The 25,505-nt window shown below is 51.6% G+C and overlaps 2 protein-coding genes across 8 annotated transcripts in view; both read left to right on the top strand.

The window, feature by feature from the left end:
* Positions 1–5,510, top strand: part of SAP30BP (SAP30 binding protein) — a 29,976-nt gene extending 24,466 nt beyond the window's left edge. For both annotated transcript variants that reach the window (XM_009094437.4, XM_030230747.2), the window contains 6 exons: positions 817–908; positions 1,362–1,422; positions 1,925–1,976; positions 2,365–2,423; positions 3,615–3,699; positions 4,380–5,510. In XM_009094437.4, coding sequence (XP_009092685.3) covers positions 817–908; positions 1,362–1,422; positions 1,925–1,976; positions 2,365–2,423; positions 3,615–3,699; positions 4,380–4,561 — 531 coding nt within the window. In that variant the 3' untranslated portion in view covers positions 4,562–5,510. The remainder of the gene's footprint in view (positions 1–816; positions 909–1,361; positions 1,423–1,924; positions 1,977–2,364; positions 2,424–3,614; positions 3,700–4,379) is intronic.
* A 4,763-nt stretch (positions 5,511–10,273) lies between these two features.
* Positions 10,274–25,505, top strand: part of ITGB4 (integrin subunit beta 4) — a 29,667-nt gene continuing 14,435 nt past the window's right edge. For 2 of the 6 annotated variants that reach the window (XM_018919073.3, XM_050981237.1), the window contains exons 1-22: positions 10,275–10,457; positions 10,651–10,741; positions 15,879–15,970; positions 16,250–16,332; positions 16,818–16,919; positions 17,340–17,544; positions 18,042–18,138; positions 18,536–18,707; positions 19,333–19,596; positions 19,981–20,070; positions 20,237–20,359; positions 20,477–20,644; positions 20,913–20,989; positions 21,136–21,347; positions 21,954–22,057; positions 22,200–22,298; positions 23,047–23,173; positions 23,314–23,433; positions 23,907–24,013; positions 24,333–24,366; positions 25,082–25,270; positions 25,358–25,461. In XM_018919073.3, coding sequence (XP_018774618.1) covers positions 10,391–10,457; positions 10,651–10,741; positions 15,879–15,970; positions 16,250–16,332; positions 16,818–16,919; positions 17,340–17,544; positions 18,042–18,138; positions 18,536–18,707; positions 19,333–19,596; positions 19,981–20,070; positions 20,237–20,359; positions 20,477–20,644; positions 20,913–20,989; positions 21,136–21,347; positions 21,954–22,057; positions 22,200–22,298; positions 23,047–23,173; positions 23,314–23,433; positions 23,907–24,013; positions 24,333–24,366; positions 25,082–25,270; positions 25,358–25,461 — 2,727 coding nt within the window. In that variant the 5' untranslated portion in view covers positions 10,275–10,390. Of the gene's footprint in view, positions 10,540–10,650; positions 10,742–11,138; positions 11,653–15,878; positions 15,971–16,249; positions 16,333–16,817; positions 16,920–17,339; positions 17,545–18,041; positions 18,139–18,535; positions 18,708–19,332; positions 19,597–19,980; positions 20,071–20,236; positions 20,360–20,476; positions 20,645–20,912; positions 20,990–21,135; positions 21,348–21,953; positions 22,058–22,199; positions 22,299–23,046; positions 23,174–23,313; positions 23,434–23,906; positions 24,014–24,332; positions 24,367–25,081; positions 25,271–25,357; positions 25,462–25,505 lie in introns of those variants that run through there. The other 4 variants (XM_050981235.1, XM_018919071.3, XM_050981236.1 and 1 more) reach the window with 4 other exon arrangements.

The raw sequence follows: 25,505 nt of genomic DNA on the forward strand, positions 1-25,505 counted from the left end.
CTGAGGATATTTTAGCAGCACCACTTAACTTTCTGAAAGCTCTGCTGTCCCTTCACCATCACCAGAGTGGGAATACTTTTATGTAGTCTCATCCACCTTACTGAGGAAGGAAAAAATCATGTTTGATTTGAAATCTTTTAGCCTTTTAGAGAGGAGACTGCTTGACAGCTGCAACCTGGGCCAATTAAGTTGCCTTTGGCATGGGCTTGTGCCTTGTGGGTGATGTGCAGAGAAAAGCTGATTCCATCTGACTGGTACCAAAGCAGGGATTTATGAGCACATTGTTCCTGAGAGCATTTGGCTGCACTGGGTACCCCCAGCAATACCTGATGATCACTCTGGGTTTAGTTCTCCAGCACAACTAGGCTCTGGCCCTGCCTGGCTAACAGATGAGCAGGAGCTTTGCCCTGTGAGCAGTGTAGCCCAGCTGCTGTGTCTCAGGTGCTCACCTGAGGCTGCAGGTGGGTGTTGGTGGTTGCTATGAGTTGTGGGGGAACCTCTGGATTTCAGAATTGGCTTTTCTGTGTCATGGCTGTGAAGGGAAACAACAGCCTAGGAAGGAGGAGTCTGTGCCTTGTATGCAGATATTTAATCACTAAAGCCTTCAGTAAGTGCAACAATCAGACAGTTCAGGAAGGTACTTCAGACATTCAAGGAGGAAGTGTCTCTTGAGCAGCCTGGCCCTGGTGTAAAGGTGAAATCCTAGCTCTATTTAAGGAGGTCACTGGTTCAGTTGGCTTCTTTCCACATGTACAGGAGTAAGCTGATGTGCTGCTCCTTTTCATCCTGGCTCACCTTATAATCTTTCTCCTGTAGGATAAAATTCAAAAGCTGTATGAGAGAAAAGTGAAAGAGGGCATGGATATGAACTACATCATCCAGAGGAAAAAGGAATTTCGCAATCCCAGGTGAGCCACCATCTTTTCATGTGACCACAGCACTACAGAGTGAATTTGAAGAATTTTCCTCTTTGTTGGAGTTGTTGCAGAAGGATCCTGAACAGGAAGGACTACTGCTTACAAATTGTCTTTCTCAATTTTGTGACTGAAATAGTAAAACTGTTCTTTGTGTTCGTTAAAGAGCAGCTGGAGTTGGTGTGTTGGTTAGATTCCAAATGTGAAGGCTTGGGATGAAGTACTTCAGTAGATGTGACTGTTCTGGGAGCTGGGAGATGTTTTGGGGAATAGGAAATACTGTGGATAATGGGGTGCCATGTCCATCATAGCAGGTGTAGCTTCCCAGGTTCTCATTTCACTTTGTAGTGTGAAGAGGTGACAAACTCTCTCTGATGGCACATCTGAAACACTTCTGTTCCCTTCTACTCCCTGGTTCTGTTCTGACCTCTTGCTTTTCCTTTGCAGCATCTATGAAAAGCTGATCCAGTTTTGTTCCATTGATGAACTTGGTACAAATTATCCAAAGGTGAGGGGCAGTGTTTTGACTGGAAAAGGAGTTGGTAAAGGTAACACAGAGATGTAAATTCTCACTTCAGGCTTTGTTGAGCCTGCTTGCTTAGAGGTCTTGTAATGCAGCCTCAGTCTGAGCCTCTGCAGTGAAGTGAACATTTTTGTGTAGCACTGAGCCTCAGTGCCTCAACCTGTGCTACAATGATTCTGCACAAAAACTGCTGAAGTGTGGAGCCTGAATGGAACTCCTTGAGGGGGGAAAGAAGCTGAGTAACAGAAAAATGCATGACTTACCCCAGCATCCTTTTTGCTTCAAAGCTGTTTCTTCATTCACAACAGAACATGGTCCCATAAAAGAAGGTCTGATGGGACCTTTGTTTCACTGGGATACAGGAAGAAATCAGTGCTGATTCTCATTGTCACCTCTGATTATCATCAGAAATACAGAAAGCATTTTTGCACTGGGTTTTGTGGTTCTGTGGGAATAGCTCTAATCTGGTTTATTTCTTTTTTTTCAGGACATGTTTGATCCTCATGGCTGGTCAGAGGATTCATATTATGAGGCACTAGGTAATTCCAGGAAGTCTCTTTTTTGTCCTAGCGTAGGTCTTTGTGTTTTGTACTTAATTAACTGCACTGGAATCTTCACTTTATGTATAAATGAAAAGTCATCACATGCTGCTCTTTAATGACTCCATTCTGGTTGGATGTGCCTGAATGTTACTGATGTTTCATCAGTTTGGAAAGGCTGTTTTAATTGGTTCTGCAATGTTTTCATCTCTCAAATGAACAAATTAGTGCTGCAATGCTTTGATTAAAGAGCAGCAGTTGCTTTCATGGCAGTTTAAATTTTCTATATCAAATTTGAATCTATTTTTTTTTTATCATGGGAAGTGCATGAATGAGAACTGTTGAATTTTACTGTTCTTAGTGCTTCACATCTTCTGCTCTTTCTCAGCTAAAGCCCAGAAGATCGAGATGGACAAACTGGAGAAGGCCAAGAAGGAACGCACAAAGGTACCTGCTCAAAACCTAAAGAGATGCAGGTGCAGGGCTTTTGTTCCTTTTCCTGCTGGATTTCATTCTATTGCTTTGCTATTTCTGTGTTAAAACTGCTTGTTTTATCCTAGATCTCTCCTTTATATTTGCTTTTCTTTTCCCAATCTTCACAGATCAAGTTATTTGCCCTTCCTTATAGGTCCATTTATAGGTTGTTTACTCCACTGGATTTCCTGCTTTTTTATCAGTATTTTTAAACCAGAACTCTAAAAATGGCATTCAGTATGTCAGATACAGGCAAGATAATGAATAAAGAACAGCTTTTTCCTTAATTTATGACATTTTGCCTGGTGCCTAGCCTAGTTAAATCTTAATATCCTCACCATGTCTCAGTGTGACACAATACCTGCTTTCTGTTCTCTGTGATATTAACTTGTTGCATCCAATTTCCAGAAAAACTGGGCCTATTTTAACTATGCATTTTGTGACAAGCCCAGTTATTCTTAGATAGACCCCAAGAAGAACACAGATTGGCCTTGGAAGAGATTTCATTCCTGTCCTGTGTTTCCTTTGAGCCAGTGGCTGGCATTAGAATATGTTTAATGTTAGAGATTTACCACCTAAGCTGCAGAAGGCTCCTTCCATCTCCAGTCCTTGGAGGGTTTTTATGCAGTGCATGCTGTGTCTTGCTGCTTGTTTTGGTTTTTTGCACAGTAACCCAGGTATCTGATCATGCCCTTGCCCAGATCTGCAGTTCTGAGGCTGCAGTGCTGTTGGAGCTCTCGTTGCCAGGGTTCCTGCTGTGGTGCAGCCACAATAAATTCTACAAGCAGGGACTTGCCTTGCATGTTCCTTAAAGGAAAATGAATATGAGTTTCTAACTGTATAAACACAGAGTTAAATGACCAGGATCTATCCTGTCTGAGCTGTATCAAATCTTGTGCTTGTACCAGCAGACAAATGCATTTTTATTGTATCAGGCTTAGGAGCTGGGTTGCAGCTTAATTAATCCTTAATTCTCATGGCCTGAGGTCTGTGTCTTCCTTCCCACATGATGGGCAGCTCAGAGGCCAGTGTGATGTCTTACATCACACTAAAGCTGTTTTTAAAAAATCTTGAGAGGTGCTATGTGTTAAAAAAGGGCTGTGTAATCTCAACAATTCATTTTTTTATCTTCTCCTCTTTCTCCCATGTGTCTCTCCTTCCCAGATTGAATTTGTGACTGGCACTAAAAAGGGTACAACAACAAGTGCTGCTTCCACAACCACCACAACATCCAGCACCACTGTGGGAGGTAAAGAATAGCTGTGAATGTACCCCTTAAGCTGCAGTAATGCTGGGATTAGTGCTTCCTGAAGCCTGAAGGCTCCTTACTGATCCTGTAGATAATGCAAGGGAGTATTTCTGCTGAAGGGTTTAGACTAGCTCTCCTGTAGACCCTCTAGTCCATGACTGTCCTTCTGGAGTGGAAGACTGGGGCCAGGTGATAGTGGAGATAGTGAAGAGACTTATTAGTGGGTCAAGAAGCCTGCTGCTGTCTGTGGTTGTAGAGTATTCCTGGAACTGATTGATTTTGAGATTTGGAAACACTGGAAATCATTCTCCTGCCTTGGAAATTGAGGGGAAGGGACAAAAACCACTGGAGGCTGATGAGTGTGTCCGGTGCCTGTAGCTGAGCCAGTGGGATACATGTGCTCTGTTGAAATTAAATCTGCTTTGGGGCAGAGAATGATCCTGTCTCCCCTTTTGCTGGAGTTCAGGTCTAGAGTTCTACTCTGACTCCTGGTACCCCAAGTGAAAAGTTGCCTTTCCTCCTCACTACTTACTGCCAGTGTATCCTGAAATTAGTGTAAGTGGAAGCTGTCTAGTCAAGCTGTGGGATATTAAGGGTTGACAAAACAGGGTGTTAAGAAGGGATTGGTGACCTCTAATGTGATGCTAATCTTTGTGTGCTTCGTTTAATCAAATTCACAGATGCCCAGAAGAGGAAGAGCAAGTGGGACTCTGCCATTCCTGTAACAACGATAGCTCAGCCCACCATCCTCACCACCACTGCAACCCTGCCAGGTGTTGTCACAGTGACAACCAGTGCCAGTGGCTCCAAAACCACGGTGATCTCAGCTGTGGGCACCATTGTAAAAAAGGCCAAGCAGTGACTGCTGTGCTGGGCCTGGAGTCTTGGACTTGTTTGTCACTGAAGCCATAGTCCTTGGAAGGGAGGGGTGGATTTCTCCTATGGTAAAAGATGACAAGATTCTTTGAAGCAGCTCACAGTACCCCTTTGGAAGGCTGGGGGCAGGAGCAGGATGCCAGCTGTGTGCCCACAGGAATGGATCTCTGCCCACCATGCCTCTGCCTTTGCTTGCTGGGGTAAGACCCAAGCTGCCTGTGTTGTGCTGGAGGAAGGTGGCATCTGGAGTTAGCTTGTAAAAGTTTGCTTATTAATTACTGCATTGAGGTCTTACCTACCTGCAAGTTTGTTTTAGGGGGAAAAAAGAAAATAAATTAAAAGGGTAAGCAGTGAAAGACTGTCAGTGTTACCCCTGTGTGTTCCAGGTGGTGCTCCAGGGCTGCCTGCAGCCTGTGTAGGTGCCTCCCTCCAGAGTCAGCTCACTCTGAGCGAGTTGAAGCAGAGACAACCACTCAGTGTCCACGTCCAGATGTGTAGCAGAGACTTGAAGCAAACTCCATCAGTGAGTGTAGGCTCACTCTTTGTTCTAGCACTGACACCTGTACCCTGTGCTCTCTGTGTAGATCTTAGTGACCACGTGTGAAACTGTGGAACTCTTGAGGAAACTGTGCTGGAACATCCTGTTACCATCTCACAGGGATGGAGATTTCTATGCAGAACCCTCAAGCTGTAGAGGTTTGATTTGTGAGCTCACTTGCAAAGACCTGTGCAGAAACACTTCCATTGCCACGGAATGAGGTTGGACAGAAGCAGAGGAGAGTGTCTGACCCTGTTTGTGATATTGTCCATCTTTGTTTTAGCTCGTGATATTCTGTGAATGCACACATGGCAGTTACTGCTTGCTCCACTGTTGTGAAAAAGTATTTTAAGTTCAAAATTTTGTTGAATAAAAATTGAAAAGTCTTTTTAAAAAGCCCCTGGTGTCATTGATGTGTCTGCATTTCTACCCAGAGCCTCTTTGTCCTAGTGTATAAAGCAGTGATAGGAGAGATGGTTGCCAGATCAGCAAAAGTGTAAGTTTCTGAGAATTCAGTGTTTTGGGATTGCTTTTTCTTTTTTTTTTCTTTCAGTTTTTTCTGTAGCTTGTGTCAGTCCTGATCAAGACTTTGCATTTATGGAGACTTATGGTAGAAATAATAGGTTGATACCCTGCTTGTAGACAGATAATTTTAAAACATGTTAAATACTTTGTCCTGGTAGTCATTTAAGCTTTTAAAAAAAAAAACCAAACCCAAACAAAAAAAAAAACAAAAAAACACACCAACAAAAGCATCTGTGTATCCAGGACCCCTGGAGCAGCAGTTTCCAGACTCCTGCAGTAACAGCTTCTGCAAGAGACCTGCAGGACTGGGCTGTACTCTGGCAGTTCCCTCCTGAGCTCCCAGGAGTCAGCGTTTGCAGTGGAGAAAGCAGTTTGAATCAGGCTTGATTTAGGTTTGTTTTTTCCCCCAAAAAAAGGTGGAGTGAGGATGCCAACCCCTGTAGAAGAAACTTGCAGCCAATAACTCGCTGCTCTTGTTTGTCTTGCATGCTGGGTCAGAGGTAATAAATAGATGGATACTCAGGTTGGAAACTGCAGGAAATGCCTTTTCCCAGCTCTGAAAATGGCATTGGACAGGTTGATGGCTTGCACTGGGCTGTGGTCAGTCAGTGCCCCAGAGGAGCTGGAGGGAACCTCAGGCACACAAGGGTGATGTCCTGAGGGAAAAGGATCCTTCCTGGCATGGGAGCCATGGCCTGGAGCCCCCAGACAGGAGTTTGGACAGGTTTGCTTTGGATCTCTGGCTGTGAGCCCTGCTGAGTGTGTCAGTGCCTGAACAGCCCTCAAGGACTCTGGCTGTGCCCAGTGTGCCCTGAGGCAAACTCAGAGCTGACACAAAGTTCCTTATGCTGCTGCAACAGTGACTGCTCAGGCTGCACTTGTGGCTCTGAAAGCTGTAGATACTCATTCTTACCTCTCCTTCCAAAGGGATGCTAACCATAGACAGGAGAGTAAAACCAGTCCCATTTTCATCATCCCTTAGTCCAAAAATTAGTCTCTGCTCCTTGAACACCGCAGAGCTTCTCTCTGCCTATCTCCTTCCTAAGCAGGGGTGTCTCATAGCTCAAGGAGCTTTGTCTCAGCTGAAACTCCACCTTCAAGGCTGTGTCTCTGCCCCAGCAGAGGCAGGAGAGCTGCAGTAATGAACTCATCCTTGGCAGAGTTGGTTCTGCTCTCCCTTCTGAAGTCTTTTCTTCCACCTCCATGCCCCGAGGTGTTGATTTTCTCTCCTATTTGCTTGTTGTGCTTTAGAGACCTGCCCTGCTTTGATGCTGGTGTGGGAAGGGATTTTGTGTGTTCAGGACTCACTTTTATTTTCTGTCTCACTGGGTGCTGCTGGGCTGAGGGAGCAGGTGGGGAGGGCAGCCCTTGCCAGCCCCACCTCAAACCGTGGAATGGGAGCACCTGAAGCTATGTTTTACTTGGATTGCTGCTGCACTGTCTGGTTTAGGGGAGTTATGCACTGAGATGAACAAAAAATGAAAGAAAGAGCCTTCCTTGCCAAGGCTTTGGGCCATGCCAAGGCTTTGCTGATGACAGCTCCAGCAGTGCGGGAGGTGATGGCTGCAGCCAACACCTGTACAAGCTCCTTTCCAGCTCTTCTCCATTGCAGGGGAGAAGTTGGCTCCTGTGAAGCCCCTCAAACAGGTGGGCTTTGTAATGTGTCCAGAAAGTCATCAAAGGGTATGAGCTGCTCATTCCTGGGGAATGGTGTGAGCCCAGGAAAGCCCAGAGTTGGTACCTGCAGGGAATCACAGGATGGGTGAGACTGGAAGGGCTGCAGTGGCCCAACCTCCCTGCTCAAGCACTTTTTCCTGGAGCATTTGGCACGGGGTAGTGTCCAGACACTTCTGGAATATCTCCAGAGAGGGAGTGAGAAACACAGATCTTCTCAGCAGTGCTCCCCAAGACTCTCTAATGTTAAATATTCAGGTAAATAAATTGCTGTGCAGGATCAAGACCCCCTGAAAGGGCAACAAAGTTCCACCAAAGTCTCCTCTTCCCTTCGGGGGGAACAGTTTACCTCAGCACATTCCTGCATGGCTTTTACAGGGCAGTTTTCCTCCTCTGAGCCCTCCCTGCACTGCTGTTCCTCTGACTGTTTATATTCCACTTCCTTCCTTCTGTTCTAAGCCATGGACACCAATGACTTCCAATAGCTGCTCTGTGTTTATTTGGAGCTTGGGCCAGGCTCGTGCTCTGTGTTGCTGGTAAACAGCAGAGCTCTGGGATTTCACAGGGAAAGGTTTTGCCTTTTTGCATAGAAGACATGGGTGTGTGCTCAGCCTTTGGCAGCTGGGTGAGGTGCTGATGGATCCCTGGAAGGCCCTGCTGTCCCCAAATGTGTGACAGGAGTGTCCCAGGCTGAGGTTGTATCCTGGATCCTTTACTGATGTTTTCCTCTGGTGGTGTTTCTGTGTCCCACTTCCCTCTTGCTGCCAGTCTGTCCCAGAGGCAAATGTTAATCAAGGATGTTCATCAGAGAGATTTTCTTTTAGGAACATGTTCGTGACAAGGAACATCTACTGGAAAACAGGGGGCACTTGTAGTTAATGCTGCCTTGGGGGAAAGGCTGAGGGAGAAAATAGAGCAGGGTTTCATCGGGCACTATTAATTGAACAGGGAATTATATTAAGCATCATTTAGTGCAATGAATTATGTGCACATTAATGTACATTAATAATACATTATTACACATTCCTTTTATTCAAGCCACATAGCAGGATATTGTCACTACAGTGTACAGTGCAGTGATGGGATTGATTATTTTTCTTTTAGTAATGTGTGTTGTTACAGAATTTAAAAAGGAGATGAATGTGCTCCAGCCAGCAGGATTTTGGCTGTAACTGTATGATAAAGACCTAGAAAAAGCCCCAAAGCTGTCTCCAGACATGCTGTGGTGGCAGGACAGAAAAAAGAAAAGGCTCTGTTGCAAGCTGGCGTGGCATTAAAAAAAAAGAAAATAATTAACCCTGAAATCACTTGTAATTATCAGTAATTGGCACTTGGACTGGTAGTCGGCAGAGAGAGCAATAATTTCATGTGAGCTATAAAACAACATGGTTCTCCTCCTAGGGCAAAAATTTCTAGGCCACATTGCCACTGCAGAAAATCACTGATTTATGAATGTGAGATTCACCACAGATGTGGCTGTGAGCTGTGGTGGAGCCATCTGCACTGAAATCTGCTCATCCTGCCTCTGAAATCCCTGTCCTCTGTTCTTAAAAGCAGCAAATTTGTGTGATAAAAGCCTGATCCAACAGGCAGGCAGAGCAACTATGGAACTAAGGCAAGAAGTTGAGTTCACCTGGTGCTCTTCCCTGGTGGAAGTAATTTGGAGAAGCTGCCTGAAAGACAACTCATTAAACAACCTTTTTATTTTCTTTAAAGACAAGATTAATTAAAACCTTTATATTCTCATGAGTATTTACAGAAAATTTCTGATTCCTCTCTGATTTTTTGCCCTAAAAATTTGATGGTGAAGTTGCCTTTATATTGGAAAAGTGCCTTAATCAGCCCTGCAAATGTAAAAGCAGCCCAGTTACAGCCCTGGGAAAACTCATGTTCTGTGGGCTTGGGATTTCTTAGCTGCTGGGGGGACATGTCTTAAAGAAAGGTGCAAAACTGGTATCTTGAGCTCTTCTGGCAGCACCCAGAGGGAGCAGCTGGGCTTCTCCTCTTCTCCTCACAGCTGGGAAGGCTGAAGGGAGCTGGTCCCTCCTTGCTGCTCCAGGCTGCAGGGATGAAGGGGAGGCAGAGGGTGTCAGGAAACCCTGGGGCTGTCAGGGTCTGCAGGTGACACCAGAGATCTTTTACAGGAGGCAACATAAACATTCTCCATCCCAGCTGGAGAAAGGAGAACACCCAGAAAGTCAGGACATGGAGTATTGTGGTGCAAGGTGGGTGCTCATGAGCTTTTCTGGTTGGCTTCAGGATTCCTGTTAGGAATCCATCACTAAATTAACTGGGTTTTTTACTACAACACTTCTTGCAGCCTAAATTGGCTTTTTCAACTGCAGTGGCAGCTTACCTCAAAGAGGAAAATTGCAGCAGTGGGACGTGGGATGGAGCTGGTGGGACCCCCTGGTGGACAGGGCCAGGTGAGGTGACCAGACAGGTCTGTGAGCACCAGCACAAGGTCCCCTCCTGTCTTGGGAACAGAAGCCCAGTTTTAATTCATCTGCAATGTCCAACATCTGCTGCGTCTGTGGCTCCTGAGGCAGAGCAGGACCCTCTGCCTTCAGCCCCTCTGTGGGAATGATCTGCTCTTCACTAGCAGCTCAAGCATCAACACTCACAGCCTGGTCCTGCTCTGCCTTTATTTTGTCTCATGTCCCAGCTCCCACGTTGCCGTCACTGTCCTCATGTGTTAAAAAAAACCAAAAAAACAACGGCAAACCTCCTTCATTTTCAGAACCTTTTTTAAACTCTAGGAAATCACATCTCCAAAGGGACTGGGGCCACCAAGTTATGTGTTGGGAAACTCAGAAAAGCCAGATTTAAACTGCCCGGGCCATCTTCCCCTGCACCTCTGCCTGTTTCCCATTTGCTGTAGTTTTTAATGGCACAAGCACACCCTCCTTTATCCTGGGGCTAAGGCAGTTTGCATATATTAACTTGAGCTTCCTAATTTCTTGTAGTGAAAGGAATCCTGCTCCTCACCTTTCTATCAGTTCTGGAGAGCAGCAGCCTCTGTAATGACACATTGAGAACGAGGAGGGCAAAATTGCCCTGCTCATAGTCAGGCAGGAAATGTGCCATTTTTCCATTTGGCTGTTGCTATTGTTCGTGTGGAAGCTCAGGGGATGCAGGTTTCCTTGTGAGTATCTATCAGGGAGCCAAAATCCAGCCTTTGCCATTGCATCTACTCCAGAACGTGTGTGCTCTGCTCTGTGGAAAGTGTGAGTGGTTCTGAGCTGTGACCAACCCCAGGCTCTAAAGCAAACGGGTGTTGCGGACAGAAAAACGGCCTCACCTGAACTCTAAACCTTCCTCTGCTGTTCTTTGGACAGGGGAAGGGATTTTGGATCCAGCTCAGCAGAAGGACTGGAATCAGCTGTGGGATTGCTGCTTGGTGCAGCCTTGGACCATGGTGGCATGCAGGTATGGATGGGAATCATTCCTGGTGCTACAATCTTGAGGCAGATTCACTGCAGGTGAGGAGTGCTGGGCTGTGCCCATGCCCTGGATAAAGCAGGGTGCTGATCCATCCTCTCTGCACGCAAAGCACCGAGGCTGGGCTCGGCACCTGAGGGTTGTCGGGCAGGAATTTCCCTGACATTTCAGCAAGGTGTTACCTGAGCTCTGAGGGTGACACCTCCCAGTCGTGCCAGGGGGAAACTGGGAGGAGAAACCCCTTCCACGGGAGGTCGGGGAGCTCCCTCAGCTCTGTCCTGAGCAGGCAGATGGAGCCGAGCAACCCCTTCGGGCTCCCTGCCCTCGGCAGCACCTTCCCACCGCCCTTTCCTCAGCCCTGTTCCTGTGGGATGGGGCTTGCGCGGAGGGAGGGTCCGGAGGCTGTGCTTGCCCGGCCAGGTGTGCCGGGAGCAGTGAATGCCAGCCCTGCGTCACGGGCACCCCCTCCTCCCTCCCAGCTGGGATAAAACTTCTCCTCACCTGGGATCCAAGCTCATTGATCGCAGCTCCCACCTTTCCTCCCTGGCAGCCCCTCGGGAGGGCGAGGCGGCAGCTCGGGCAGTGAGAGCGAAGTGGATTTTTGGCTGAGGGGCCGGGGAGCCGCAGAGAGTTATGTGGGATCGCGGGCTGGCTGCGCTCCCCGCCGCACCGGGACCTGAGGTTTAACCGGAAAGAGAAACGGGACACAAAATAGAGAGGAGGGAGAAAGAGAATAAAAAAAAGGAAAGAAAAGCCCAAAGCTGGAAATCAAGTCGCAGCAGCGAAGCAGCACGTTCCCCCTCTGCCTTCGGGAGAATTTCTTGGCTTGGAGTGCGGGTGCCTGTTATTGGGGCTGCGGCAGAGGATTTGGACTCTGAGTCAGACTCAGCGCTAATGAGGTTTGTGGAATTAATTCGTCTGTGCTCTGCAGCGTCCAGCTCGCTTGAACTTGGCTGCGTTGATGAACCGGGCAGTGAATTAACGCGCGGGCAGGTGGGCAGGACACGGAGCGCGGGGCTCAGCCCCTGCCCGCCTGTTCCCTCTGTTCTCCCCTGGTTTTTGGCTGTCGGGCACCGTCCGGCGCCTCTGGGCTGGCAGGGAAAGGCAACGCTCCTGACCGGGCAGGGCTTTGGGGGCCGCACGGGTCCGGGTTTGTGTCCGCAGGTATTTGGGTGGGGGGCCGGGAGCGGTGGGGGGGTGCCACGGGTGGCACGGCCGAGCAGAGCCCTTTGGGGACAGTTGTTGGAGTTTCAGGGATTGTCCCATCCCTCAGCCTAGTTCCAGGGGGAAAGGCTGTGGTGCCTCGGAGCTGGCACCCAGGGAACCCTTCACGGGTGAAGGTGTGCAAGGCCAGCCGGGCTGTGGGTGCCTCCCACCCGCGGAGCCCACCGGGGCTGTTTGCCAGATCTGGTGGCTGCCCCTGCAAGGGGGGAGCAAGGGAAGGGGGATCCCGGAGGAAAAGGCCAGGAGAGAGCGCGGGTTCAGGGTTCACTGCAGGTATTGGGGTGTTTGCAAATTGGTGGATCTGACATGGACAGGGAACAGGGAACGGGACAGGAGGGCTGGTAGGAGGGAGCTGACAGGCGTGGGTTAGCTGGGGGAAAGGGGGATAAGGAGCACCCACAGAGGGGAAGGAGGGAAAAGTGTCTTGTGGAGCCAAAGGAGCAGAGAAAGTGGCAGGAAGAGCACATGGAGGGAACAGGAGGGCTCCAGGGCTGTGCTGGCATTGGGCAGACCCAGGCAGGGTCCTGCCGTTCCCGCCTTTGCTCCATGGAGTTCCCCCCCTGCTCGAGCCCGGGGCAGCAGGAGGAGATGGAAGCAGAGCCACCAGCCCTTCACAGCACAGGGGGTGCTGGCCACAAAGCAGCTCGGTGCCCGGGCTGGGTCCTGCTGTGTTTTATCCTTGGCTGGAGGGTGCTGGGGGCTGTGTCTGGGGTCTGGAACTCAACCTGGGAGCTGAAAACACACATGGAGTGTCCCAGCTGCAGGAGCATGCCTGGGGAAGGAGGGGGAATAGATGGGGAAGGCAAACAAAACAAGACCAGTAGGATTTTGTGTGTAAGAGACTATTTGATTTGTAGGTCGAGTTTTTGGTAGTTTTGGGGAGTCTGGCTTGATAATTTCCAAGTTTTGGAGCATGGTCCCAGGAGCTCTGTGCCACCATGTGCAGGGGAGAGAACAGGAGCTGTGTCCCTGATCCCCTGGGCTGTGGCTGCACTGCCCATCCTCAGTACACATGGACAGTCCTTGATGCCGTGGACCTGGGTCAGTCCCCTGCACAGCCCCACACAGCCTCCCATGGCTGCAGCCATGAAAAGAGCAATTCCCACCCAAGAGAGGAAAGGCTGTGCTTGGGAACTCCCTGCTTGAGCATCTCCCTCACTTTCCCACTCCCGTGTCCCAGCCTGCCGGGTGTACCCCATATGGTGGCTGGGACCAGGCTCCTGCTGTTGCTTTGTGGCTTATCACAAAATGCTCCTTGCTCCCCCATCTGCCATTCCAACCCTGTCCTCTGTCCCATTACACCAGTGGTTTGTTTGGAGCATTGCCTGGATTTTTGGGGATGAGGTAGCTAGCCCCAGCTCCTCCAGGCTCAGGAGCTCTTGGCATATTCCTGGAGCAGATTTGTTGGCTGTGCTGAGGGGCAGGGCAAAGGCTGGGGGGAGTGAGAGGAGACCAGGAGGAAATGCTGGAGCAAGTCTGGGAAATGGTAGGAAGTTTATGTGCAGCCAGGAGCTGCTCTTTCTCCTTGTTTTTGCACAACTGAACCAGATTTATTTTTTGTTGTTGTTGTTGTCATGAAAACCAAACCAAGTCCTGCAGCTTTCCTGAAGTGGAAGTGGCATTTTCCCTTCCAGAGGACACTTCTGAAAGCAAGGGGTGGCCACTCCCATATTTTTGTAGGAATATTTCAGGCTGCATTCCTCAGTGGCCATGCTCTGTGCCACCAGCACCCAGAAGGCTTGCATCTGCCTAGCAAAATCCTTGAAGGTAGGTGGCTCACAGGGCAACAGAATACTTATATTGAGCAGGATTTTATGGCCTTTTATCTCAGCAGTTGAAAAGACGTGGTGGTAATTTGTGCCTGAGGCCCAGGGTGTGTCCATCAGATCCTTGGTGACTTTTTCCTAACTGGTGATTAAGGGAAGAGGCATTAGGTCCTTGTGAGCTGAGCAGTCTGGTCCCATACTCAATCCTTGCCTTGTGGCCCATGCCATGGTGGGAGATGGGATTTGCTGGGTGCTCAGGTGATGTTTTCAACTGTGTTGTCCTTCCACGGGCTCTGAGGATTTCTTCCCTACCCTTTCATCCCACCTCTACCTGCTACCTCCCCACATCTCTGTAGCACTGTCCTGGGCTGGGGCAGACCAAGGGAAAAAAGGATTTTCCTGGCTTCAAAATCCACCTGTGTTGGTAGCAAGGGATACAATATTTGACAATGAGTGCTGGTGTGAGGACTGTCCCTGAAGGAGGTCACAGGCATGTCCTGGCCTCAGAGCCAGCACTGCAATGGGACTTAGGGGGACAGGGACCACCCGAAGCCAAACCTGCAAAGGGCCTGACTGGTGACATGGCCTGGCTGTCAGTGTGGCAGGGAGGGAAGCAGAGGAGTTCCCCTGCTCAACTGGTACCTTTAACATTAAGAAAAGCAGCTCATTGGTAAAACAGCACATTGGCTGCAGGTCCTGAGGAGCAGTGAAACTTCCCGGAGTTTCCCTGCAGAGACGCTGCCCTGAGGCTCCTGTGTTGCACTTTTAGCCACGGGCATTAATGGCTGTGCTAAATCCCTCTGGGCACAGCTGACAGGATGAACGAGACACCAGTGTCCTGCCAGTTGCTGCTGTGTACCCAGTGGCCCTCACATGGAGCCAAGTGCAGCCACCAGGAGCGATGTCCTGTGCTTGGTTGAGCCCTGTGTCACAATTGCTGCACTCAGTGAGTTCCCCTGGCTGCAGAGGCCAAGTGTGATCTGGTGCTGCTGAGACCAGGCTGGGTTTTTCCAGAGGTTTCCCTGCAGCCCAGGCCAGGCTGTGAGTAGCTGAGTCTCCATGTGACTGCTCTGTGTGCTGGATGTCCCTCGGGGAACTTGGACATCGTTACTGAATGCAACAACTTTTCCTGTTTCCTTTCCCTGTTTTAAGTGGTTTTCACATTCTTTTCATTTTAGAGTCAGGGCTGACACAGCAAGAAGCTATAAGACAATTCATTCACATTTCATATTTCACAATTGCATCTACCAGGAAGGAGATGCTTTAATGATATCTTTACACTGTTGTTTGTTCCTTGACTGCTCTCACTTGCCTTGCTGAGTGTGAGGACGAGCCTCTGGCACAGCAGCTGCAGAACTCAAGTTCCAGCTTTGTGCCTTCTGTTTACCACATCCAAATGCTGACTTCTGGATGGCACCGAGTTTTCTCAGTCACGTGTGGTGCAGGGAGAATGGTTCACTCTGTTTAGGATTTGACCTCTGTGTCCATCAAGGGGTCCTGCTACCCTGGACAGGACAAAGGGGATCTGCCAGGCTCTCAAAACCACAGATTCATTCAATGACTCCAAAGCTCCAAGCCTGGCATTTCCCAAGACCTCACCCTCTCTTTATTGTTGGCTTGACCATCCTGGAAACTCTTAGTGTGATAGGAAATAGCTGAAGGGAGGGGTCAGTGTTGTTTTGGGGAGAGATGTGGGCAGTCACTTTGTTTTGGGTTTTTTTTTTTTTTTTTGTTTTGGTTTGGCTTTTTTGTGGTTTTTTTTTTTTTTTTTTTTTTTTTTTTTGCTTCCCTAACCTGCCAGGAAAAGCAATGTCTTGTCCTGGTCAGTGCTCACATGTGTGGATGGTGCTGGGCTCTGTCCAGGAGCCTCCTGTGCTCCAGCTGCCTGCAGCAACCCCTGATGTCAAGCTGTGCACCCCAACTCCAGGCACAGGGGTGGCATTGCTGGGAATGTTGAGCCTTTTGCAGATGCCTGAGCAGAGCACAAACCATCCCTGGCTTTGTTTCCAGCTCGGGATGTGAGGGCTGTCCCACCCTGGTGGGGCTGGGAAGGGGCTCTGCGGGAGCTGCCCTGGTCACATCCGGTCCATTTCCACCACTTGGCTCTCTGCAATGCAGCAATCCCTTTATTTCAGGAGGAAGAGGATGAATGTGCTGCCACAGGCATGTGCCAGGCTGCTCCTCCTGTCCCTGCTCTGCGCCACCGGCGTCTGCCAATGGAGCAAAAGTGAGTGGAGCCGTGGTAGCCCTGTCTGCCACCTCCCTTGGGACTGTGTGTACCTGTCCTGCCTCCAGAAACCAGTCTTCATGTGAAGAACACCTGCTGTGGGCTTTTCCTGCTATTTTCCATCTCCCCAGTTTTGGGGACCCTCCCATGCTACCCCGCTGCTGTTTTGCAGCCAGTTTCCCCTAACCAGGCAAAACCTCAATTTTTCCATGGGATCAGCCTTTCTCCCACAGCTCGCTTTGTTTTTCCCATCCCTGATGCCCTGATCTTCCCTGGCAGACAACCGCTGTGTGCTGTCCCGGGCAAAGAGCTGCACCGAGTGCATCCGGGTGGATAAGGACTGCTCCTTCTGCACCGACGAGGTGAGACCCTGCAGGGCAGCCTGGGGCTCCTCTTCCCACCCTGCTGATGGAAGGATCCCACCACCCTCAGGGGGTCAGGGACACAAGAGCAGGGGCAGCTTCTGGATCCAGCTTCTCTTCTGGATGGGAAAGGCTTCAATGTGGATTTCCTTTTGGTGTGGAACATGGGGAGGGAGGGGAGTCCAGGGCAAAATTGCAGCAATACAGGGGTTTGTCAGAAAATGGCAGTGCACCAGAAATTGTGTGCAAGGGATGGAGGGAGAGCTTTACCCCACACAACCCAGTAACTCACTGCTGGTCACATTTCAGCTGGTGGTTCTGCGTGAGAACATCTCTCACAGAACCCATCTCTCTGCCCCTCTCCTGCTTTCAAAAGGCTCATAATGCTCTAGGCACAGGACACTGCTTCCTGCCCTGTGTATTTCCCCCTTTCCCAGTGGATCTGGTGCTTTCTGTGGCTCTGATGCTGCTCTTGCTCCCTGCAGAGCTTCGAGGAGCCGCGCTGTGACCTGCGGGAGAACCTGCTGCGCTCCGGCTGCGGCGAGGCCAGCATAGTGTACACCCAGGGAGAGATGAGGACACTGAAGGTGCGTGCTGGGGACACAGCCCGTGCTCAGCCTCTCCGGAGGGGTCCTTCAGCCTTCTCTAGGTTCCTCAGCTGGCAGAATATAAAGCCCAGATTGCTATTTATGTAGGGTCTACTCAAAAGCAATGCCTTGGCTGTTTTTTTGGCAGCCCACAGGTGGACCTGTGGGCTGCTGGCCCTGGTCCAGGCTGGGGTGCCTTTGCAGACAAAGCAGATGCAAGCAGAATGCTCACATCCCTCTGGAGGAGGTGCCTGGCAGGACACGAGTGGCTGTGGGGAGGCTGTTGGACAGTACATGAGGGAGGGGGACATGCTCATCCCTGCCTTTGTACTTCCCACACATCTCCCTGCTCCTTGCCTCTTCCTCGTTGCATCATGCTGGAGATGGAGTCCATCCCCTTCATGTCACTCTCCTTCACAGAATTCCAGTATCAACATGTCCCTGCAGAGGACCCAGGTGTCCCCCCAGGCCATGTACATGCGGCTGCGGGCTGGCGAGGAGATGAGCTTCAACATGGATGTCTTCCAGCCCAAGGAGAGCCCTGTGGATCTCTACATCCTCATGGACTTCTCCTACTCCATGTCTGATGATCTGGACAACCTTAAAAGCATGGGCCATAACCTAGGTGAGGGCAGAGCTGGGAGAAGAGGGGAGCCTGTGCTGATGAAGGCAGGCAGCTCGTTCCTGCCTATGGCTGCGAGTCCTCTGCCAGCACCAGCGAGAGGGATGCAGCTGGCAATGAGGCTGAGAGGTGTCTGTTTTAATTAGAGCTTTTCATTATCTCTGTGCAGCCCTGTGTGGGGATGCCTCCCTGGTCCTGCAGGGATCCTCACATGCTGTCCCTTTCCAGCCCAGCTGGTGCCCCTCAGAGCTGGTCTGTGCAGGGCCTCTGGCATCCTCAACCTGCTGGGTGCTATTGCAGGAGCTCCAGTGTTGAGGCTCCAAAGGGGGTGTAGGTTTCTGCCCTATAAAAACCCAAAGATCCTAAAAGATGATAGTTTGGGAATCTTATCTAAGAACCCACCAGCAGAGAAGATGCCCACAAAAGGACTTCTTTCCCTGGAGGAGGGAGCTCACAGGCATCTATTTATGTGTGTCCCCCTTCCTTTCCTCCCCTCCCAGCGGACTTCCTGCAAGCCCTGACTTCCAATTACACCATTGGATTTGGCAAGTTTGTGGACAAAGTCTCATCCCCTCAGACAGACATGAGACCCGAAAAGTGAGTGAGCCCTGTGGGTCCCTGAGGTGGGAGTAGAGGGAGTGGAAAGTGCCTTCTGTTTCTCTGTGGCTTTCAGTGCAAGAGCCTCCATCCATGTCTCTTCCTTCACTGCCGGTGTCCTCCCTGGTCTCCCCATCCCTCAGGGCTTGCTGTAGCACTGTGACAATGACAGCAGTGTCATCCTCTGCTTTCAGGCCTTCCCTGCTCTGCCACAACAGACTGCTCATCTTGTCTTCTCCTCTATCTCTGCCCTCATCCCTTCTCCCTCTCTGCTGGTGGCTGAGCTGCTCAGCTCCATGACTTCCCTTGAGGGACTCTTCCCCACATTTCCTCTCCTTGCACCCGGGCATCCCTTGGCTCCTGGCCCACACGAGACCCCTGGTTCCATCTGTCCTAGGCTGCGTGAGCCCTGGCACAACGCTGACTCCCCATTCTCCTTCAAGAACGTCATCCGCCTGACCAGCAACATCAACCACTTCAGCCAGGAGCTCCGCAAGGAGCGCATCTCCGGCAACCTGGATGCCCCTGAGGGCGGCTTTGATGCCATCCTGCAGACAGCTGTTTGCAAGGTGAGGGTGGCCAGAGCTGTGTTTTGAAGGAGTGGCTCTTCCTGATGCCCACTGATGAGCAGAAGAGCCGTGCCCCAGGCAAGTGACAGGGCAGCCAGGGAACCTTGGTTTCAGCTACATTTGGTTCTTTCCCTCCCAGCCACACACTCCCAGTGCCAAGCTGTTTTGCATTCCCAATTTTCCCTAAGCCTTAGAATAGGTGTCCTGATGTTTGATGCCCAGCAAAGAGCTGCTTGCTGGGCACCCTGTGTGTGCTCTTTGCTCTGACCCCCTCCACGCCTGTGGTGATGAAACTCTGCTCCCTGAAAAAGAGCCCCCTTGGGCTTGGCTGAGGGATGAGCACAGCTCCAGACATGTCCAGGGAGGCGTGGGCTTGCCCCCTGTACACACGTGTGCCTGGCACTGAGCTGCTGGGCGGGAGACACCCTGTGCTTTGGGGATGTGGGTGGGTGCTGGGATTCCTGGGGACACATGGCTGATTGTGATTGCTGCCAGGTGCAGGTGGTGCCTTGTCCCTTGGGTATTCCAGCTCCTGTCAGTGCTGGATTGCCAAGGGCTGCAAGTGCTGTGTGGGGGTTTGGGAAGCACAGAGACAAAGGTTCCTTCTCCCCCTCCCTGGCTGCAGGATAAGATTGGCTGGAGAAAGGACAGCACTCACCTGCTCGTGTTCTCCACCGAGTCTGCCTTTCACTATGAAGCTGATGGTACCAACGTCCTGGCAGGGATCCTGGCAAGGAACGACGAGCAGTGTCACCTGGACAGCCACGGCACCTACGTGTATGACACCAAGCAGGACTACCCTTCAGTGCCCACCCTCGTGCGCCTCTTGGGCCAGCACAACATCATCCCCATCTTCGCTGTCACCAACCACTCCTACAGCTACTATGAGGTGAGGAGAGCACAGCAGTGATGACACGAGGGATTGCCTTTCCTCCAGGACCTCTGCCTCAGCTCAGCTCTGAGGAGATAGTGCTCTCCCATCGCTTGCCCCCAAGTGCTAAACCAACATCTTGGTATTTGGGAGGGTGGCACACGGTGTTGGGTGGCTGTTCTAGGTTGTGGGAGGTCTCAGGTTGTATTACTGGGCACAGGAATCCGGGGTCTCCTAGAGGTCTCCCTGTCTTGGTTTCTGCTTCTTGTAAAGCAGTGGAGGCACAGAGCTGGAGAATAATTCAGGTTGGAAGGGACATTTGGAGGTCTCAAAGCAGAGCCCATTCCCGTGATAGAGGAGAGTTCTCAAGGCCTTGGCTCCTGAGTTCCTGTCTCTCTGCAGAAGCTGCACAAATATTTCCCCATCTCCGAGATTGGGGTGCTCCAGGAAGACTCTTCCAACATCGTGGAGTTGCTCCGCACAGCCTTTGAGGTAATGTTGCTCTCTGGAACTTCACCCTGGCTCACAGGGAGGTGGGGGGGGCACCTCCTGGGCAGGAGAGCAGGCAGAGGGCAGGATGTGGCCCCTCAGGAGCAGGCCACAGGGTGGTCACAGGTACTGCTGAAAATCAACTTCGTGTTTATGCTCTGGGGCCCAGCGCATCCGCTCCAAGATGGACATCCGGGCTGACTTCACCCCCAGAGCCCTGAAGACAGAGTTCACCTCCCCGGAATTTGAAAAGACAGAATCCGGCTCCTTCCACATCACCCGTGGAAAAGTGGTAAGTCCTCGGATGGCAGCGGAGGGAAAGCACGTGTGAGGGGATGAGCTCTTCATGTCCAGCTGGGATGCGGTCCAGCAGAGCTGGCTCATCCCTGCAGTGTGTCCCTTCCTTCAGAGCAAGTTCCACATGCACGTGAAGGCTCTGGAGTATGTTGGTGGGCAGCACGTCTGCAGCCTCCCCGAGAAGGACCGGCACGGAGTCATCCATGTGAAACCTACGTCCCTGAGCGACAGCCTCACAGTGTCAACTGCTGTTGTCTGCGACGTGTGTCCCTGTGAACAGGTGGGGTCATGCAGAGAGAGGTCCCCCTCCTGCCAGACTAGGGTGGGAATAAGTTGGCTGATGCTTGTGGGTCCTGCTCAACCCCTCAGTGATGCTCAGCCTGGCCAAGATCTCCATCACTGCTTGTCCCCACCTTGGGGTGATGTCCTATGGTAGAGCTTGCTCTTCAGGGCAAAACTTTGCCCTTGCATCTGCCTTTCTGATTCCTGAAATGGTCTTGGGCACAGATGGGCTCATTCAGCAGTGCCTCTTCTCTCTTCACTTCCAGCAACAAGAGTTGGACTCGCCCAAGTGTAGTTTCCACGGCAACTTTGTGTGCGGACAGTGCATCTGCCACCCGGGCTGGTAAGGACTGCGTCCAGAGCCACACCCCTGCCAGGGACCCTGCGGTGTCCGGGGACCCGCAGTGACACACGTCCGTGCCCCGGCACCCCGCCCAGGACCCTGCTGCTCTCTGCTCCCGCTTCTCTCAGCACCATCTCTGTCCCCAGGCGAGGGGACACGTGCGACTGCTCCCCGGCGTCCTCCCCTCACAAGGAAGGCTGCATCCGGCCCGGGGACGCGGAGCCGTGCTCGGGGCGGGGCGAGTGCCTGTGCGGCAAGTGCCAGTGCTACTCCGAGGGGCAGAGCCTGCGCTTCGACGGCGCCTTCTGCGAGTTCGACGTCCTGCAGTGCCCGCGCACCTCCGGCTTCCTCTGCAACGGTGAGAGCCCCCCCAGAGCTCCCGGCCGGGATGGGGGCACAGACAGGGTATCCCGGACTGGTGGCACTGGCACGGGGGTTGAGTGACCAGTTGTGGTGTTTGTGAGGGTCCCCAGGACGAGGTGAGAGATGAGAAATCTGACTCCACGTTCTCAGAAGGCTGATTTATTATTTTATGATATTATGTTAAAGAATGCTATACTAAAACTATACAAAAGAAAGAGAAAGGATACATCATAAGGCTTAACAAGAATGAATAATAAAAACTCGTCACTCCTCAGAGCCTTGACACAGCTGGACCATAATTGGTCATTAAATTAAAACAATTCACATACTGGGCAAGCAATCTCCAAATCACATTCCAAAGCAGCAAATCAGGGAGAAGCTGAAGCTTCTCAGCTTCCCAGGAGAAGAAATCCTGGCAAAGGGATTTTTCAGAAAATATCCCAGTGACACCAGTGATGGGCTGCATGGACTCTGTGCTTGCAGAAGTGCAGGGAGGATGCTGTGGAGCCCCTGTGCACCCCAAAGAAAGCGGGGCAGCCCCGGACAGGGCTGGGGAAATGGCCCAGCCCTGGAGCCCAGGCAATCCCTGCTCTCACTGCAGATCGTGGCCGCTGCTCCAGGGGTGCCTGCGTGTGCGAGAGCGGCTGGGAGGGCCCGGGCTGTGAATGTCCCACCAGCAACGACACCTGCATCGACAGCCGGGGGGTAGGTCCTGCCCCGCCCTCGCCAGGCACCGCTGCTCCTGGCAGGGCTGCTGCGAGCTGCCCCTGTGCTGGAATCTCTGGGGCACTGAGGGGCCTTGCTGACTCCCAGTGCCACTCTCAGGATGTCACCTCTTCTCTCCCAGGGCATCTGCAATAACCACGGGAGGTGTGAATGTGGCAGATGCATCTGTGACATGGCTTCGCTGTACACCAGCTCCACCTGTGAAATCAGCTACTCCCTGGTGAGTCCCTCTGGGTTCATTATTTATTTCCATGCAGAGCTTTCAGGGAAGAAAGGCAAAGCAGAGGTGAAGGCCCATCTCAGTTAGGAGCAAAATCTTGAGTAAGGGTTTGTGTTACCTGTAGTGTGGCCAGAAAGGTCTGGCATGGGAGCTGCTTTGTAGCCACAGGCTTTCTTTGCCCTGCTGTTCACCAGCAGCAACTGTTGAGAGTCTGTCTGTGTTTATCTGCACCCTGGTTTGAGGCTCAGTTTGTGGCTTCTTCTGATTTGCCTCAAGACTGGGAAAAAACTCATTTCATAGAATCACAGATCGGTTTGGATTGGAAGGGACCTTAAAGCTTATCTTAGTCCTACTCTCCTGCTGTGGGCGGGGACACCTTCCAGTAGATCAGGTAGCTCAGGGCCCCACCCAACCTGGCCTTGAACACATTCGATTTCCCCATTGACAAACATGGGCTGATCCTACAGTGGAGATGGAGAAAGGCTTGATCACGTTTTGGAAAGGCCCCTGAAACCCTTGGAGAAGATCTAATTGCTGCCCAAATGAAAGCTGTTGGTATAAGAGATTTTGGAGCCAACTGGGCTTATAAATCCTTAATTAGTTGCTTATTGTCAGTGATTTCTCTTTTTGACCTGGACCTTGCCCTGGCTCTGGGATGAGGAACTGCCTCTCCAGCTCTGCCTTTCAGAGGCTGTGTCCTCCCCCACTCCTGGGGGTGTCCCTGACCATCCCACCCCCCTCTGCCCAGGGCTTCCAGGCTGTGTGTGAGAGCATCCGGGACTGTGTCCGCTGCCAGACCTGGGGGTCAGGCAACCTGAAAGGGAACTGCAGCTCCTGCCACCTCCAGATCCAGATGGTGGAGGAGCTGAAGAAAGGTAACGTGAGAAGCAGAGCTGGGCACAGCCACGTGTGGTGTGTCCTGCGTGCCCTGCTCCGTGTGGGTGTGCACACAGGGCTGCTCCCCAAGGCTTTCCTGGCCCTGGTGACTTCACACCCCTGTCCCCTCTCCCCACAGAGGAGGCTGGTGAGTACTGCTCCTTCCAGGATGAGGATGATGACTGCACCTACCACTACACGCTGGAGGGAGACCCCAGTGTCCTCCCCAACACCACCGTCCGTGTGCAGAAGAATAAAGGTGAGCAAGGCCCTGGGAGAGCAGGGGATGTCCAGCCTGGGACCTGGATCAGAGTGACCAACTCCACAGTGCCCCCAGTCCCTGCTTTGTCCCCTTGCTGTGCCCCTGGGCAGGATCAGCTGCAGGCAGCACCTCCCTGCCCATCTTGCTGTGTGTGACATGGGTGGGTGACACTGTCTGTCCCATGCAAGGGGTGGAATGTGGCACCCTCAGAGAGACCTTTAGAGATCAGAGCCCTTCCCCTGCTGCCATGGGCAGGGATTGCTGCAGCCCTTTGGTATGGCTGGGTGTGACAGAGGTGTGATAGCCCTCCCTGAACAGCATTTCCCATTGTGAGGCATTGCCAAGGTTAACTGGGCTGCTCCATCCCTCAGGGAGCTGTGGTCCAGCCTTTCCCCTCCCTGCTCCCTCCTTCCCTGCACACCCCACACGGGGCTGATGCCTGGAGGTGACATTGTTGCTGTCCCTTGCAGAGTGCCCGCCTGGGAACTTCCTCTGGCTCATCCCACTGCTCATCTTCCTCATCCTGCTCCTGGGGCTGCTGCTGCTGCTTTGCTGGAAGTTCTGTGCCTGCTGCACGGTGAGTGTCTCAGCTGGCTTCCCCAGCTGAGAGAACTAGATATGGCCAAAACCATGACAAATTTCCAGAATTCACCCAGGCTTCAGTATGGCCAGATTTGCAGGGGATGTCCCTGTGGTATCCATCTCTCTGCTGTTGCCAACATGAGCTGATGGTAAAATTTTAGCCAGATTTCCCTCATCTAGCTAACATCAGCTTGAGAGCCCCCTCCACCCACTGCCCACACATCCCTGTTGGTGTAGATCATCCCTGATGGAGATTTGGAGGGGTTTTGTCCTTGGCCACAAAGTGATTGTGTCTCTGGCTGTTTGTTTTCTAGGCTTGCCTGGCCCTGCTTCCCTGCTGCGCACGAGGTACCAGCCCTTGCTCCTGGGGGAAGGGCTCTGGGCTGCACTGCCCTCCTGGGTTGGGGGTGTGCTGGGGTGAGCATCCCTCCCCTCTGAGCTGGAGAGGTGGATCAGGGAGAAGGCTTCTAGCAGAGAGGCTGAGCCAAGGAGTCCTGGAGCTGCTGGTCCACACCCTGCCCCACACCCTGGTCTGAGAAATGGATTTGTAAAGGATTTTCAAAATATATCTATATGCAAATACTGAGATAAGGTGTGTTGGGTTAGCAAGGCTATGGAATAGAGATGACATTGTTGAGAGAGATTGAACTAGAAATAAGTTTCAAAATATGGCTTTATAAAAAGACTAAATATTTTAGAAATTAGAACTCTGAAAGATACATTGGAGTAAGATTACGTGGAGTAAAATATAAGTGATTGGTGTTAGAAGTAATAGCAATATTGTATAGTAAAAGTTAATAGGCTGAAAAACATTTATAAAGTATTATAACTAAGAAATTAGCTTCTGATAGAATGGTGTTGAGTTTTACATCTCTTATGTCTCACCCTTCATTGAGACTGATAACAGAATAAAATATTCGGAGCACCTCTTTATGCTCCATCCCACTCCCCTCTTGGCATCCCAACACCCTTAGTGTGGTGGAAACCCTCAGCACATCCCAGAACAGGATCTGTGGCAGGGTCCCGGCGTGCCCAGGCTCTGACCTGCCCCTGGGCTCTGCAGGTCGCACCGTTGGCTTCAAGGAGGACCACTACATGCTCCGGCACAGCCTCATGTCCTCCGACCACCTGGACACACCCCTGGTGCGCTGCGGCTCCCTCAAGGGCCGGGACACGGTCCGCTGGAGGATCCACAACAACGTCCACAGGCAGGGCGTCACCTCCCCCGCTGCCACCAGCCCCAAGGAGCTCGGTGAGTGTCCCCGTGCTTCCAGCTTCTGCGTGGGTCATGTCTCTGACCGAGAAGGACGGAGTTGGATTTGGGAATTTCTCTTTCCAGTTCCCTACGGGCTGTCCCTGAGGCTGGCCCGGCTTTTCACGCAGAACCTGATGAAACCGGACACCCGGGAGTTCGAGCAGCTGCGCAAGGAAGTGGAGGAGAACGTAGGAGCCTGGGCACAAGGGGGGGCTCGGGGTGGCCTTGGGGA

This window comes from Serinus canaria, chromosome 18, assembly GCF_022539315.1.
Source record: "Serinus canaria isolate serCan28SL12 chromosome 18, serCan2020, whole genome shotgun sequence".
NCBI classification, from domain to species: Eukaryota; Metazoa; Chordata; class Aves; order Passeriformes; family Fringillidae; genus Serinus; species Serinus canaria.